Genomic DNA, 17,140 nt, shown 5'->3' on the forward strand with positions numbered 1-17,140 from the left:
AAGCATAATACAGGCTGTTGAAATTTGTGTGATGCCCTCCAGCACATTCCAGAGCGCCCCTTCCCCCTTTTTATGGAATACTCCAGGTGTAAATGCCATAAAACACTGCAAACCTTCCAGTAATATATTATGATTTATACGAATTCATTGAAACTTAAAGGGATCAAGCACAGACCTAGGGACCCTTGTTCTCGTCATCTTTGTGGTCTGATAGTTACCACCTCTCCTTTGGACAGGTGGTAACTTTTGTTTTTGGGGTGATAGCTTTTAGCTTGCTTTGGCAGGTTAACAATGCGTTCCTGGCCTGGGAGTGAAATAATCTTGTTGTTGAGATGCTTTTTTTTTTCTTGTTTTTTTCAGAGATATTACAACAATGAAAGGTACAATTGTTGCCCAAGTAGATTCAAGTGAATCCTTCCAGGAATTCTGCAGCACCTACTGTTTATCATTGTATGAGGACAAGCAGAACTCTGCCAAAAATCAAAACAAGTCAAGGTGTACAATATGCGGCAAGTTAACTGAGGTATATCGTTCATTCAATCTGTGGAGCTAAGCGGATCATGGCAACCTGTTGCTTTTTTTTACATGGAATAAGTGGCACATCACTTATCCATGGGCACTTTAAATGGGAACTGTAGTGTATATGTGTATTTCCATTAAAAACAATGGAGCTTTTACCATATTGCGCGCACTTTTTTACATGTGTATCTTGAAACAAAATGCACATGAAAACACTGTGTAAGCTCTAATGCCAAATTCACTTGTGACAGAATTCTACAGATGACCCCAGATGATCCATAGCATTTATTTATTCTCCTCTGTGGCTTTCACCATTGTCTGTGCAGCAGAGGTGATATCTGTGGTGCATCTTGCAGCAGGAAACTTCTGCCACACATAGACCTAACCATATAGTTTGTTACAATTACTGAATTGAATTCCAAAGTCCGCTGCAAGTATTTTGAAGGCTGCAGTTTTCTGAAAATTATATTTAAGCCTCTGTTCACATGGAGTAAAACTGTTGGAATTCTCCACCAGGGAATCCCGCCAGCCCCCGTGTCATACTGGTAGTCTATGGGAGGCTTGTGCGCCTCCTCTCTCCGGGAGGAAGAACGGACGTGTCAATTCTTCTGTGCGGAGAGAGGAGGTTCACGAGCCTCCCATAGACCACCAGTAAGAAACACAGGCTGGCAGGATTCTGTGGTGGAGAATTCCGCCAGTTTTACTCCATGTGAACGGAGCTTAACTTTGGAAATAACCTTGCTGGAGTTTTTTTTTTTTTTTTAACAAACCCTGTGATTTTAAGGAACTCTAACTATACTTCTCTGGCTTTTTATTCTTCCAGATTCGTCATGAAGTTAGCTTTAAAAACATGACTCATAAGCTGTGCAGCGACCATTGCTTCAATCGCTACAGGATGGCCAACGGCTTGATCATGAATTGCTGTGAGCATTGCGGTGAATACCTGCCAAGCAAAGGAGCTGGAGACAATGTACTCATGGTTGATGGCCAATGGAAGAGGTTCTGCAGTCCAGCCTGCCTCAATGAATTTAAGCTGGTAAACTACTTTTCAAGTGTTCCCAAATACTACTAGAAAGGAAAGAAAAGTTCTTCATTGTGATAGTCTGCACACACTGCTATGCAATTTGTACCAGGCGCCTTTTGATACTGAACATGTGAAACAATGAGTGGGAACCTGCATTAACTGTTTCCAAACAATGCGGGGGGCATGGTGTTGCCTGTTAACTAGCCCCAATGCATTAATGACTCTCAGGTCTGTAAAAACATTAAAGATGCTTGCAAGAAGAGTTACTACCAAAACTATTTATATTGAGAATGCCTACTCTTCATTGTTATCCCTGCTTGTAGATTTGACATTAAACATCAATAATATGGGACATAGAGGCAATTACTTACCACCTTTTGTCTTTACCAATGCCTTTTTATATTTTTGATGTTCTCGGCAAAAACACAATTGTAATATCTTAAGTATTGACTTGAAATCTGCATCTTGTTCATTTGGAAATATTTCATTATTTTTAGTTTTTGCAGTGCTACCCTTTGTTGCATGTTACAGTTAGGCCTGGTAACTTAAGATTTGCGTGGGAGTTGAAGGGGGAAGCCTTTCGGTGTTCCCAGTGCATTTGTATTAGCTCCACTCTGACCGCTCGAGTAGTAGATTACATCATTAGCTTTAAAGTTCAGAGCAAGTATGGGAATTGCTTTTACGTGTGTTGTAAAGTGACATTTACTTTTTTTTCCCTTTTGTGGCTCCAAAACTATGCTTTAGTACTGAAAATAGAACTCACAGTAAGGTCTTCACTACATGTGGAGATTTTTTTTTTTTTTGAGAGTGACACAAAATCTGTGTATGCTATCCTGTGTGTAGACATTGCTGTTGAGTTTACCCTTGCTGCACGAACAGGTGAGATCCATGGTGAAAGTCTGCAACTGGCTTATATTTCCACTAGAGGAGTGAATTTACAGTAAGTTAGGGTTCGTGTGAACCCAATTGCTCGGCACATGAATCCCGCAGCCTGGAGAAGATGGATGCTTCTTCCATCTTCTTCAGGCTGCAGGATTCAAATTCTGATCAGTCGGGTTCACAAGAATCCAAACTTACTGTGAGTTGTCATCTCTAATTTCCACACAGTCATTGTATGGCCGTGAAAAATGTTACTGTAATCCATGGTTATTACACAAATACCCTGGCTAAAATCACGTGGTGGAAATGCTGCCGTTTTTTTTCTAGAAGGGTTTAAGGGGTTTGTCCAGGATTTTAAAAAACAAAACATGGCCTCTTCCGTCTAGAAACGGCACAACTCTCGTCTCCAGTTTGTAGTTTTGTGATCTTATTTCCTCCCTAGATAAATCTAAATTTGCTTGTTACAGGGTCAACCCTTGCATAACACAAGCCAACCGGCCAGTCAGTCAGGTGATGGCTTCACGTCCAGCTTGTGTAACCCCCATTGTGTCCAATCATATGTTTCGCCTTCAATGGCCATTGCTGGAGAAACTTGGACACTGCAGTGTTTTAAGTGAATGGCTGTCCATCTAGTGAGGATACGCAACATGCAGAAGCCACTAATACTCAGTGACTATTGGTTCTTAATAATAGGGCATGTGGGAAAGCAATTGTCTGTGTGTGAGACACCCTGTTAAATGGAGGGGTATGTGTGCCAACTACTGGCTGAATGACTGTCTTCCATCAGTTATCTAGTGCATATTATCAGCTATAAAATAGAAGAATCCAGACTTGATAAAATTTTAATATAATATTTTACTTAACAAGAAGTGCTCTCTTTAGTGCTAGCTTTAGTTAAGCTGTATCAAGATACTATATTCTGTGTGTTGAGGTTATAATGATGACGACTATATTTTTGGGTATCCTTTAGGATAACTGCGCTAGGGCTGCATGTTTTTTTGGTTAGAACTTTGCAAAGAATAGACCAAAAATAGTGGTTTTGTTTTGATGGGTTTTAATGTTCAGCTTTTCTGGTTAAGTTTTTTGTTTGTCTAATCATATGTTCAAGTGTGTATAATATATATATATATATATATATATATATATATATATATATATATATATATATATATATATATATATATATATATATATATATAAAATTTATATTATATTTTATTCAGATATATTTTAGGTATAAAAGGGTTTTCCTGGTAAAAATCTTTGTTGCACGAACATGGATCGTGCTCAAGTATGTCTGAACCTGAATGTGCTGCCTTGAAGCTTCATCCAACTTCAGCAGCCACCGCTAGTCAAATGCCGCACGCTCTGGTTCTGATGAACTCGAGCATGCTCAAAGTTTGCTCAACTCTATTTGTTAACTTTAAATAACATTTAAGTACATTATATATGGTTGCTGCTTTAGGTGCTCTGTGTTGCCTTTCTTACCACCAGTCACGGGCCCACACTTTATTGCTAGACAGGGTGACTACCAGCTACTTCACTTGGTTTTCCAGAAAGGTGATTTTTCTTTAGTTATGTACACAAAATAACCATTCCCCAGCAATCCCTGGTAGTGTCGTCTTTTAATATATCCCCTTTTCCCCCTAAGTGTTTTCATTATAATGGAGGCAAGAAAGCATATATGTAATACTGTAGTAAGAGGTGATCAAGGGAGGCTCTGCAAGGTATTCAGTGAATATTAAATATATATTTTTTTTTTCTAACAGTGCTTGTTTTAGATGTCTGTTTTTTTTCTGATTTTAACCACTTTTCTCCGGCTTGAACCGCTATGTTAAACAGCCTTTAAAGGGGGTTATGAGATTTTTAGAAATTTTGTTAAAAACTGTATCTAACAAAAAGTGACTTGCCTGTAAATTCTCCATCTGTGCCATGGATATGATATTCCCCACCGGCCCTGTAATGGATCTGGTATTTCCCACCGGCCCTGTGGCAATGACTTTCTTTACTTTGTTCAAGTAACAGTACAGCCAATTACTGGCCTCAGCCGCCTTATGTCATTCTTGGCAAGCAGCGAGGACAGTGATGGATCACTGCGGCACATGATCAGTGTCTGTGTCGTCATCACTAAGGGCCAGGCGGGAACACCTGACCAATGGTGTATTTACAGGTGAGTAAAACTTCTTCCCTGTTTTAGGTCGGTTTAGCAGTTTTTCTAAAAATCATAGACATTTACTTAAAATACTTTGTCATATAAAGATATAGCAACATTGATTTACCTGAGCTCGGCCACCTGGCACAGTTGATTTTGTTGCATTGTGCAGTCAGTTAGTTGCTATGGGAAATGTGGTGTCTGTACACGGTGCAGCAATGTGGGATCTGATGCTGCTCAGTGATATTACCTTTTCTAATCGGTGGAGTAGTAGTAAACACATTATATTGTCTTTTCAAATAAAAATTCATGCGGGCCTTGCAAGTCCATGTTACGAAGACTTTCAACTGGGTAGAGGGAATTTGTGTCTGTCATTGGCCAAACTACTATAGAAACATAAATTTTAAGAGCTCAGTGTGGTCACTATTAGGTCTTTGATTGTTTTACGTGGCCCAATGTGAGGCAGCACACGAATGCCTTTCGGTGAGATTGGTGGTAGTTTACAGAGCCGCACATTGGTCAGCGAATTGTGTGGCCAGTCAAATGCATTATCAGTCACACATCCCCTATTTAGACAGGGAGATGTGCAGCCTATAGCCACAAGTTAAATGGCCGCACAGAAAATTACATCAGCCATTTGTCAGCTCATCGCTAGCTCTTCTACATGGGTCAGGTATCGGATAAATGAGCATTCCTAGAAACGCTTTTACCAATAATCCGCCCTTCTAAAAGGACCCTAAGATGGAAATCCTTCTGGGTTATTCAAGGCACTCTTCCAATTTTTATAGACAGCACTTTTTTAAAAAGATTGCCTTTATTTTGAAACCAATTTTGAATTTAATGTGACCTAAGTCACATTAAATCTTCAAATTACCTTAAGTTTTATGTAAATAAAAAAAGTAATTTCAACCTGTCATGTTACAATGTGAGCCTACAAAAATGCTTTACTACTTTTTACAGTCTTTATACGTTCTCTATCAATGTATGTAGTGTCAGGAACAGACACCAGCTTGAGGGAATCTACATGAAGATTTGCTAAACCCTGGGTTTCTTCAGGAATTGAAAAACTCAGGAAGTTGAACATCTTTTATAATGAAGTGACAGCTGATTCATTAAATTTGGGTCTTACTGTAGATTCTTTCAACTCTAGTCTCCACTTTTATTTTGGTTATCTCCATGCAGACTCCTTGTACATAGTTACAGCCCATTGCAACATATTGCGTCACTTGTAAATGTGACTTCCATGAAATTTTATGCGACGTACAACAGGCACGTTTAGGTCACCATTTTGCATCTGTAGTTGTAACTCCAAACCAGTAGTAGGACGTAATGCAAAAAAAGTAATGGAAAGAATTGGACCCTCCTGGGTTTTGGTTTTAGTATGGTTCACATACAATTGTGCCTCCTGAGATACATATGTCAGCACCCTGTCAAAGTTGGGTGCTGACATATCTGTGCACTTTAGGCCATAGAAGTGCACTACATGCTCAGATACGTTTGCACTAGCATGCTTGAGCTCAATCGTTCAGAATTTGATTACTGGTGGCTAAAGAAGTTGAAGTTGGGCTGCTTGGAAAACATGGAAAGCCTATGGCTGTTTCCATGTTTTCTTGGGCTGAGTTTAATTTCTTCAGCCAGCAATTGTTTAAATGCCGAACAATTGGACTCAAGCATGCTCAAGTTGTGCTCATATCTAGTTTTCACCCAATTTTAACAGGGTGCTGATGTATTTGAGCATGAGAAGACACAATTGTGGAGTGAATCTATCCTTATAAATGCAGTTTTTCCTCCAATGCACTTTGTTTAAAGGGGCTTTCCCATAAGGTTACATAGTGTTAAAGTGATACATGTAAAATTCATGTTTATTTTTACATTATGTATTTGTTATATTGTAGAGTTTGATAGGGACAAACATCCCTTATGTGCCTCGTTTTCTTAATCTGGTTGCCTTGTCATTCTCTGTAATTGAAAAGGTGGTCATGTACTTGGATTTGTAACACCGTTCTTACTCAATACGGCACAAGGCAATGTTGATGCCGCTGTGTATGCATGCTGCACTACCTCAGGAGAAAGTATGGGTCCACTTCTAAAGCAGAGGTGAACTCAGTCACAGTGTCTGTCTGGCTCCACAAAATGGAGCTGGGTTGTTCATTCAGGAACCAACAGTAATGGATCTGTGGGGTCTGTCAGTTTTCTTTGAAATCCTGCAAAATAGAACTTGTGACCGAGCACCCTGAAAGGAGCTCTGATGCAAGTGTCAGCCTAGCTTGGTTAAATAAGCGTCCAATTAGGATTGTGTTTCCAATGTATTACACAGCGTGTTACTTCAGTGCCATTGCACCTCAGGGAAGAACCCCTTAAATTCAAATCTACAGCTAAATTCTGAATTAAACATTTTATGCAAATTTTAAAGTGTCACTGTCATCTTAGAAAACTTTTGACATGTCATAGAGACATATCTGAGTGTTCATACCTGTGCCAATAGGGAGAACAAGCGGGAAGTAGACCGAGCTGCGGTATGTCTGCTCCCCGCTCTGTCAGCATTATCAGTCGGGCTCCATAGACTTACATTATGAGCCTGACTGATCACGTGACACAGAGTCGGGTCCTCTTCCAGCCTATTGGTACAGGTCTGAACACTTAGAGACGTATCAAAAGTTTTCTGTGATGACAGTGACACTTTTAAGGTGGACCCATGGCCTCCTCTTACCTGGCCTTTTAATTTTGGAGCATCTTTTGTTACAGCTGTCATGTGCCGTCCCTCTGTGTTTTTTTTTTTTTTTTTTTTACTAGAGATCTATGACTAAATAGCCATCTGGGTGTTACCAACTGGTAAGGCCCACTTCACACGTCAGGGAAATCTATCTAGATTTCTTTTTGGGAAATCCAGACAGATTTCCTGATCCATTAGGTTGTATCATGCACGGACACCCTACAGGATTTTTCCTGAAGGGTGTGCATTCTGGAAAATAGCTCAGGAAATTATACAACCTGTCCTGTTTTCGTTCAGAATTCCATCACAGATGCCCCTATAGAAATCTGTTGGAGTGGCCGGAATTCTGGATTCTTTCCCAAAGTGCATCTGGAATTCCGGATGCTACAATGTGTGTGTTTGTTGTTTTTTTTTTTTTCTTCCCCTGTTCCAAAGCCTTTCCTTTTAATATTTGGTACTTTTCATATCTCTACAGACCTTGAAAATCTAAATCTAGAAGTATCAGATGTCTAAATTGTAAGTGACGCTCTGGGTAAAAGTTGAACGATCACCTTTTACCTGGATCATTTTAGTAGCGTTTCACTTCTATTATCTGTGTAGAGATGTTCACCTGACAGTACCTCCTTTTTGCTTACTTGCTATACCTGATGTTGCCTATAGCCCCAACTGAACTTGCCTCCTTTCTATCATTCATTCAACCACATTGCTGATTTTATAGATTTAGCAAGATTCTTAATATTTTACTAAATGTTTTAAACTGTGTAAAACCACCTTAGCAGGTAAAATACTTATAATGTTGGGTGTTCAGGGATGCCTTTATACTGTTGGCAAACAAATATATAGCATTGTAAATGTCTGTTAATCTCTGTTCTGTTTTATTAAAAATCTGTTTATTTCAAAAGTCTTGATGTAGTTTATTTTGGTTCAAATTTAGTTACATGGAGACACTTGTTTATTATGCTTGGTCATAGCCCCTCGGTCATAGCCCCTCACTCATACTCTTAATGCAGTTGTCTTATTGATTGTTATAGACGTCCTACATTTCTCAGATTTGCTAAATATAACAACTTAAAGGGGTACAAAAAATCTTTTATTCAGCTGGTGTCAGAAAATTATACTAATTTGTGAATGATTTTACATTTCTCTAGTCTTCCAGTACGTATCATCTGTTGTATGTCCTGTAAGAAGTGGTGTATTCTTTCCAGTCTGACACAGTGCTCTCTGTTGCCACTTCTGTCCATGTCAGGCACTGTGTCAGTGGAAATAATACACCAATTCCTGCATACAGCAGCTGATAAGTACTGGAAGACTGGAGATTTTAAATAGAAGTAATTTATTAATCAGTATAAATTTGTGACACCAATTATTTTTCTCCAGAGTACTCCTCCTTTTAAATTTTGCTTTCCTTATAATCATAGTAACATATTCACTAAACAGTGTAAAAGGTACATTGGGTACATCATTATTAACTCTTAAGGCCCTGTTTACATATACATTGTTGTTATTCTGCAGAACAGTAAACACAATGGTGCCAGATCCCCTACAAGACAAACACCGACCGCCTGACATACTCCATTGATCTTAACCGGGTCTAATTGGTTTTGTTTTTTTAAATGTCCCCAGAGGAAATAGGGCTGTGTGCTGCACTGTTCTGGGCTTTTGACAATATGTGTAAGGGACTCCAAGAAGAACCTTTATCACACAAGTACACGCCATGTACTTGGACATGTAAAAATATAATTCAGAAAAAGTTTTTATTTATAATGTTGGGAGGTTTGTTTTCCTGGTACAAGGCATCCTGGATAGTATCCTGCATAGCATCTCCCAGCAGAGGGAGCTTACTACATACTGTTCATTGAAATCTGTAATAAGAGACTTGGGCAGAAATCTCTTAATCGTCATCTAGGGGGCGCTTCGGCTAGCCAAAATCAGAGAGAGCGTCAATTACGTGAAGTGTTTTCTGTTAATAGACACTGAATTTTGAGGAATGTAAAGTATAATTTGACATCTTAAAAAGGGTAAGTCATCCGCACACACATTGGAGGGGATCCCTTGAAATGAGTGTCCCCAGAACCTTGCCAGTTTCAGGTGAACAGAAGCGCATTTAGCATATATTTTAGTGCACAGATTAGTGTTCACCAGTCATATCATTGATAAGAAAAATCGTATTAAGCAAATTTCCAGTCTTCTGGTTAATACTACTGTAATTTATGAAGCCGCAAAATTCCAAGTATTAAACATCCTGTGAAAATACTGCCGATCTGTCAGGTAAGTTCAAGGCTAGTCTCCAGCTGGGGAGTTAGACATTGGTAGATTCTTGGACAGTAACTCTTGTGCAGTGATATTGAATTGTGGCAATCAAATGACAACTAATAGCATTGCTGATGCATTGAGTCACACGCATTGATTTTGATTGCTAATTTATTGGCCTTAACATCCAATAACCAGTTTGTCCAGCCTGTGTAGCCACTCCTAAAAAGTAGGGCTGACTATGTTGCCAGTGACATCCGCGTAGGTCAACGCTTTCCTGTGGAGTAAAAGTCAAAGTGAACTTCATAAAAACTTTTTGCAGACCTTGCAAAGTTGCTTTTGACTTTCTCAAAAGGAGACTGTGAGCCCTAACACCATGACTTTTTATAGCCACAGCACATACTAGGTCACATTTATTTCTAAACGCATAGTAACAGCACATTTATTATGACTGCTAAGTAATGCCTCCCTTTTGTAGCTTGTTTAATGTGACTCCCAAGATCAATGCGTTGTCTTTGCCACCTCCCATTGACATTACCTTTTGTTTAATGCTTTAGACTTTTTTAGACCTCATAGGCCTTAATGCTTGCATTGCTACTGGCTAATGTCTCAGTAAACATTCTCCTATGAGAAATTACTGTACAGAATGTTTTAGGGGTCTCTAACCCAGATACCACCAGTTGAAAGTTTAAGCACATAGAAGTCACTGGTGAATAACTCCTTTTCTAGAGTAAAAACAAGGGAACCTTGCACATCATCTTTGTGAGTCAACTCCTGTATAACAGGAAAAAGAATAACTAATGGAAGGCCATCCTTCTAATCTTATTGGTGCATCCAGCGCTGCCCTCGGCTCTGGAGGACTGCAGTGTATAGGCAAATGGCTAATAGATAGCTACACCCCCTCAGTGATAAACTGCTGTCCATGACCAGAGAAGAACTATAGGCCTGTCTAGGCTGGGTGACTCTTTGATAAGTTATACAAGAGCTATTAAATAGGCAGCATCTCTATTTTAAATAGAGACACCGCCTATTGCTGACTCCCATGCTCAGCACTGTGCACATTAGGGCCTTGCTTCCATAGGGTCAGAAGTGTTTACATGACTTTATAATAGTCTTTTGGCAATTAGGAAATCTAGCCATGTGGGTAATGGAGTGGGGCTACTATGGGCATGTACATATTGATTGAGTTTGGAAAAAGTTTTCTTTTTGTTTATGCCCTTGTTGTAATGGTAAATGCCTCCTTCTGCCTATTAAAATATCATTTAATATAATTTAATCTCTGGCCACCTTAAATCTCCTGGCCAGGAACACTTGAAGAATGCAAAAGGTATGTCTTCTATTTAAAGGGAAAAAAAATCTATTTCTGAGCATTCTAACAATTCCAGATGTCTTACTGAATCCTTAAATAACTTGCAGCTGACTGGTTGAGGTGCGTGCTGTATAAAAGACAAATATGTTAAAGCCAACCCAGTCGCCCACCACTGCCTCTAATCCCTTTTTATTGCTTGTTTTTACACCTTTACATTGAACCCTTCTCTCTCAAAAAAATGTACGCTTACAATCCTGACCTTGACTTATCTATAGGACTTGTTACATTTGGTTATGTAATAGTTTCCCCTCCCAAGTTTCTAAGCTGACCAGTTCCCCTGTATGTATGCAGAAGAGAGGCTTTTAGGGCTGTTGCATAAGTTAAGGAGCTGCCCTCGAAATGTGACGCGTTATGTAATTTTCGGCTGCTATATGATCACATTATGTCTCTTTTTATTTAGAAACATGGAAAACTAACCAGCTGCACCGGATGCAAAGCTCAATGTAGAATTTTTGACATGACTCAATGCATCGGATCGAACGGACATATGGAGCCATACTGTTCAACAACATGTATGAATGCTCACAAAGCAAAATATGCAAAGCCGCCGCCACCTCCTCCGCCTCCACCAGTTCAGAATATCATGCCCACTCAGAGTAAGTTTTTTGACTGATGGATGCTTTTTATCACCATAGCTCCACAAAATCCATGATGCCAGTGTTTACAGAGCCTTGTATTGCTATGCTCTATAACTGGGGTGTCAAACTCAGGCCCTCCAGTGGTTGCAAAACTACAATTCCCATCATGCCTGGACAGCTACAGCTTTGGCTGTCCAGGCTTGATAGAAATAGTAATTTTTCAACATCTAAAAGAAGAAAAAAAGCTTTTGCTGCCCAGGCATAAGGGGAATTGTAGTTTTTCAACAGCTGGAGGGCCTGAGTTTGACACCTGTGCTTTATAAAGCTGCATCATGGGTAGAGAAGAGCAAACTTGCAGTAACGTGGGGTTCGCATTGATCCGATGCCTCAGCATTTGAATCCTGCTGCCTAAAAAAATTGCGCAGCCCTAGAGCTTCATGCGTTTTCTCCAGGCAGCAGGATTTAAATTCAGACATTGGATAGGCTTCCTGACGGTTCCCCCATCTCTAATAGTAGAGAACTTTTCTTTAGATATTTTTGGTTGTTGGTTAGTTTTTCTTATTCAGTCAGACAAGTCAAGGCAGTTTAGTGAAATAGTGATTCAACCAACTGGATCAATATTCATGAAGGTTTTAGCTGCCTGTTCGTTGTGGAAAAATGTCTTGCATTTAATATGTCTCACTGTCTCTATATAGACTCTGTTTTCATAGTTGAGGAATGAAAGCACTGCTGTAAAACTTAGGAGCTAGTTTGACCACTTCAGGAGAGATTTTTTTTTTTTTTTTTTCCCCCCTTCTCACCATCAATAACTTCATGAGCGTGAGGTGTGGTTCTTGCAGCACAGCGGAGAATCCGTTTTGATCCTTTTTTTTTTTTTTTTTTTTATAATGGAAGTCTATGGAGAAAGGGATCAAAACGGAAGCACACAATTGCATCGTTTTTTTTGTTTTTTTTTTTTATTTTTCATCCGTTTTGCAAAAATGTAATGTGAACCCTGATGTGTAGATGACACTATTATTATTTTAGAGGTTTGTGTTAATAAGCTTTATTAATTTGTGTTTTTCTTTTAGATTTGGGAATAATTTGTCATTTTTGTAAAAGAAACTCCTTACCTCAGTATCAAGCCACAATGCCTGATGGAAAACTGTATAACTTCTGTAGCTCTGGATGTGTAGCTAAGTTCCAGGTTTGTTATAATATATTGAATACATTTTTCATTTTAGTTATGTAAATTGGTAGACAAAATCATAAAAAAATTAATACAGTGGGTCCTGACACGTTTCTCAAGTGAAGATATATGGAACTTGTGAGTTTGCTGTGTGGATGTATATCCAGTCTGTATGTGGACACTATGCTTAGGTTTGATACAAGAAGAGTGTTCCAATGGCCGTTGTGGGGGGGGCTAAGTGGCGCTAATGCAGCGAGGCCCCGCCCTCTTAACACAATCTGCAGTTGATAAAAGATCACTTTTTACTTGAACAAGCACCGTGTCGTATGATATAAAATAAGGTATAAAAACCGCTAAATTTACCCTTTACACCTGTGTAGAGATGTCAGAATGCACAAAAGGGGGTGACAGTGTCACTTTAAAGGGTATTATACATTAGATATTAAAGTGATTGTACCACCAGGCCCAGGCTGAAGCACTGAAGGCAGGCCGACCCACCCTTAGTGGGAAGAAACTCCAGCCCCTTCATGACGTGACTCCATTAGAATCAATGGAACCCTATCATAGAGGAGCTGGGGTTTCCTCCCACTAAGGGTGGGTCGGCTGCCTCCAGTGCTTCAGCCTGGGCCTGGTGGTACAGTCACTTTAAGTAGCTTGTGTGGGTGATATCTATTGCTCCTGTGCTATGTATTGCAGATCACACGTTCACTAGCAGACTGCGCTGTTAGAGGTGAAATCGCCATTCTTTACAGAGGCTATATTCTTCACTTTCAAAAGTTTTAATGTTAAATATTACACTAGTTGCACATAAGATGCCAAACAATAAAGTATCACTAATATGTATCCATCGCTTATTTTAAGTGTCATAAATATGAATGAAGGCAGGAAATCGTCCTGTTCAGTTAGACATTTTATTAGGCCAAGATTATTGCCAGGGGACAAGACAGAAACAGAGGGTTAAACTTACAAAGAGTAGTAGAGAGAAAGACAGAGGGTATTGAGGGACTAGAGAGCTAGATGATAACTAAGTCCTTTAATAACAGAAGGGCCATGAGGTGGTGCTAAAGTCCAGTTATCAAGTTTTGCCGAATGACACCCTATTTTTCCTGGGAATCCCTAAGGAGCCCTGTGAGGTTATTCTTGGCTATGAACCTGTTGAGCTTTATATCTGACCAGGTCCATTGGAATGGAAGAAGTCCCAGCTCTGAGAAATAACCAATTTGGCTGGGACTTTCTTTAGATAATCCCTTTAAAAAGGCAGCAAAGTATGTCAAGTATTGAGATTTTTTTTTCTTGCCAATCTTAGGTTGTCTTCTATTAGATGTGACTATTTGTGCAGTCATGGGTGGCCTTTGCAACGGTTTTTGCTATACGTATTTGCAATTAGTCTCAAAGCCCATTTTGAGCACTGCGTGTGGGTTTGGTCAGTTTTTGTTACTAATACTAAACTCAGGAGCTGATACAGAAAAGAGTGTCTGATGCACATGTGTGGAGAGTGAATGGAGTTGATGCAAGGTGTGTGTGGCAAACACCTAATAAAAAAAATTATATACATATACAGAACACTGATTAAATTTAATCTGCCCTTTGCGCATAAGGCCTAAGGGTGTGTTTACACAGAAATATTTATCTGACAGATTTTTGAAGCCAAAGCAGGAATGGATTTAGGAGGAGGAATTGCAATCTTTTCCTGTTTACCTGTTCCCTGTTTATAGTCTGTTCCTGCCTTTGGCTTCAAAAATCTCTGTGTAAAGGCACCCTTACTCTTATAAGTTGCCCCAACTCTGAGAGCACCTTTTAAGTAGTATACTAGTGCTTGTTTACCTCGGCTTTAAATTTTCTTTTACAAATTAAAATATCAGACAAACCTGTGTGTAGCAAACTGTGTAGGTAATATTTTAATGTCATTTTTTGATGTTTTTTAGACTCTTAGCATGCAGTCTTCTACTAATGGCCAGCATGTCGTCAGTGACATCCAACTGAAATGCAATTACTGTAAAAACTTGTTTTCCTGTAAACCAGTAACACTGGAGTGGGAGGTAAGACACCTGTAACTTCTACCTGATAGTGGTCAGTATTGGTTTACATTGTCTCTGTCTATTCAACATATACATTTTATACTTCTTGAAAGTAAAAAAAAACATGTTAATGTATGCTCAAAAATCCCCCCCCCCCTTTTTTTTTTTTTTTTTTTGCTTTATACAGCTATGCTAGCTGACTATACTTTTTATATTCTTACTTCTTATATTAATGGGGTTAATGATAGTGAGACAACTTCTTCTTTAGTGTGTGTTTTATAACTAAAATGATAGCAAAGATCCATTTTGATCATAAGGAAAAAAACATTCTGAATGTCAGTCTCACATTGTTAACAGATTTTTGAGGCTAAGTCACATTTATTTATATGCCTACATAAAGATGAGTGAGCACTAAAATACTTGATTATTTGTGTTGAGAATTTTTCAATACTCAAATCTTCAATCAAGTAACTAGTCCCAGTGGAGTCAATGGGAGGTTGGGGCACTTTTTTCAGGAGTCCCCTACTCTGCAGAGGGGAGGGTGTCTGGTCCAGCTAAAACTGCAGAAAGTGATGGAAGCGTTAGTGAAATAGAATGGGAACCGCAGGGGGAAAAGGACTTTAGGGCATTTTTTTAACTAGTCACCTACCTATTAAAACAATGCCCTACCCTTGCTCTGTCCCTGCTCCAGCAGCAAGCGAATCGAGCATCAGGTGACATTGGTCTGTATACACCCAGCTCACCTGATGCTGCAGGCCAATCACTGCCTGCAACATAGTAGGATATGCCAGTTCCTTAACTGCATGTTTATTGGCTAATTTAAGCTGCCAAACATATGGGGTGGAGACTTGCTGTTTTATGAGTTCTGGTACTCCTTAGAGTATCAGGTACTTTTGAGTACCCCGATACTCCAGTTTATCATATAACAGCTCATCTCTGCATAGTATCAAGAGCATAGCAGAGAGTTTGGGGTCTTGAAAGGTGTATGATGGCACCTTATTCAAGATGTCTGTATATCACAGGACTTTTCTATTTCTCCTTTCAGAAAAAAGTGAACCAGTTCTGCAGCACTATTTGCTGTGAGGACTATAAAAAGCTGCACTGCATTGTTACCTTCTGTGAATACTGTCAAGAAGAAAAAACCTTACACGACACCATGAAATTCTCTGGTGTCAAGAAACCGTTCTGCAGTGAAGGTTTGTTTTATTATTAAAATGAATGTGAGAATTACTGTTCATTTGGGTTTAGCTAAATTCTCCCTTCTCTTGTCTTGTTTCCACTTCCAAATAGTAGACCACACAAATTTAAAGAGGATGTACCTCAGGTATATCCTCTTTAATCTGACCCAGGGATAGAACGGCGGCGTCACGGGGAAGCCTGTGCCGTGGTCCGTTTTTTGAACCGCGCCCCGGTTCCCGTGTATGGCGCCATTCTATCAACTGGTCCTGGGCCGGAGCTGAAGCACAGGAGGAGGGCCGGCCCGCCCCCAGTGGGGGTAATCCTCTGCCCCTGTATGACGCGGCTCCATTGATTCTAACGGAGCCGCGTCATAGAGGGGAGGGAATTCCCTCCCACTGGGGGCGGGCCAGACCACCTCCTGTGCTTCAGCTCTGGCCCGGTACCCGTTGATAGAATGGCGCCGTACAAAGGAACCGGAGCCACGGTTCAAATAATGGACCGCAGCAACGGCTTCCCCGTGACTGCGTCGTTCTATCCCTGGGTCAGATTAAAGAGGATGTACCTGATAGTACATCCTCTTTAAGTACCAGCTAGCTGGTAGACTTTTATTGGAAGATATTTTAATGGAAAGCCAACAATGTATATGTTAAGAAGTGCCTTCTTTGCAGGTTGTAAGCTGCTATACAAACAGGACTTTGCAAAGCGGCTGGGATTGAAATGTGTTACCTGCAACTACTGCTTTCAGATGTGCAGAAGAGGAGCAACTAAAGAGTTTGATGGCAAAACGAGAGATTTCTGCAGTGACGAATGCGGTAGAAAGTTTACAGATTGGTATTACAAGGTAACTTGAGCGAAGGGTGTAAAATAGCTTTAAAGCTGTACTGTCATTTAAATAAAGATTTATCAGTCCCAGGTGTCTGTGCGAGGTGTCAAAGGTTAATTTAAATGATGCTGTATAGCAGCACTAAATCAAAGCCTGCAAAATTTTATGCAAGAGCTGAGAATATTGACAGGTATTGGAATGGTCTGCATTGGAGCTAAGTGAGACGAGGTAGAAATTAGGGGAGCAGACGTCCTTTGGCTTTCTTGCCAGCAAAGGGTGGGTTCATACTGAGGAATTCTCGCGGATAATGTCCGGGATTCCGCTGTCTGTCCTTGCGCCTTTCCGCCGGCTCCATAGACACCTTTCTATGGGTCCGCGTATTCCGCTATCCGCCGAAAGAACTGACATGTCACTTCCTTCGGCGGATAGTGGAATACGCCGGCTCATAGAATAGTGTCTATGGAGCCG

At 39.9% G+C, this 17,140-nt stretch overlaps 1 protein-coding gene across 2 annotated transcripts in view; it reads left to right on the forward strand.

Moving 5' to 3' along the window:
• The window catches only part of ZMYM2 (zinc finger MYM-type containing 2), a 59,637-nt gene that overhangs the window by 24,641 nt on the left and 17,856 nt on the right, over positions 1-17,140 (forward strand). For both annotated transcript variants that reach the window (XM_069969803.1, XM_069969802.1), the window contains exons 4-10: positions 361-523; positions 1,343-1,555; positions 11,307-11,502; positions 12,555-12,670; positions 14,578-14,691; positions 15,716-15,866; positions 16,518-16,690. In XM_069969803.1, the coding sequence (XP_069825904.1) occupies positions 361-523; positions 1,343-1,555; positions 11,307-11,502; positions 12,555-12,670; positions 14,578-14,691; positions 15,716-15,866; positions 16,518-16,690 (1,126 nt within the window). The remainder of the gene's footprint in view (positions 1-360; positions 524-1,342; positions 1,556-11,306; positions 11,503-12,554; positions 12,671-14,577; positions 14,692-15,715; positions 15,867-16,517; positions 16,691-17,140) is intronic.

This window comes from Dendropsophus ebraccatus, chromosome 5 (genome assembly GCF_027789765.1).
Source record: "Dendropsophus ebraccatus isolate aDenEbr1 chromosome 5, aDenEbr1.pat, whole genome shotgun sequence".
In the NCBI taxonomy this organism is placed as follows: domain Eukaryota; kingdom Metazoa; phylum Chordata; class Amphibia; order Anura; family Hylidae; genus Dendropsophus; species Dendropsophus ebraccatus.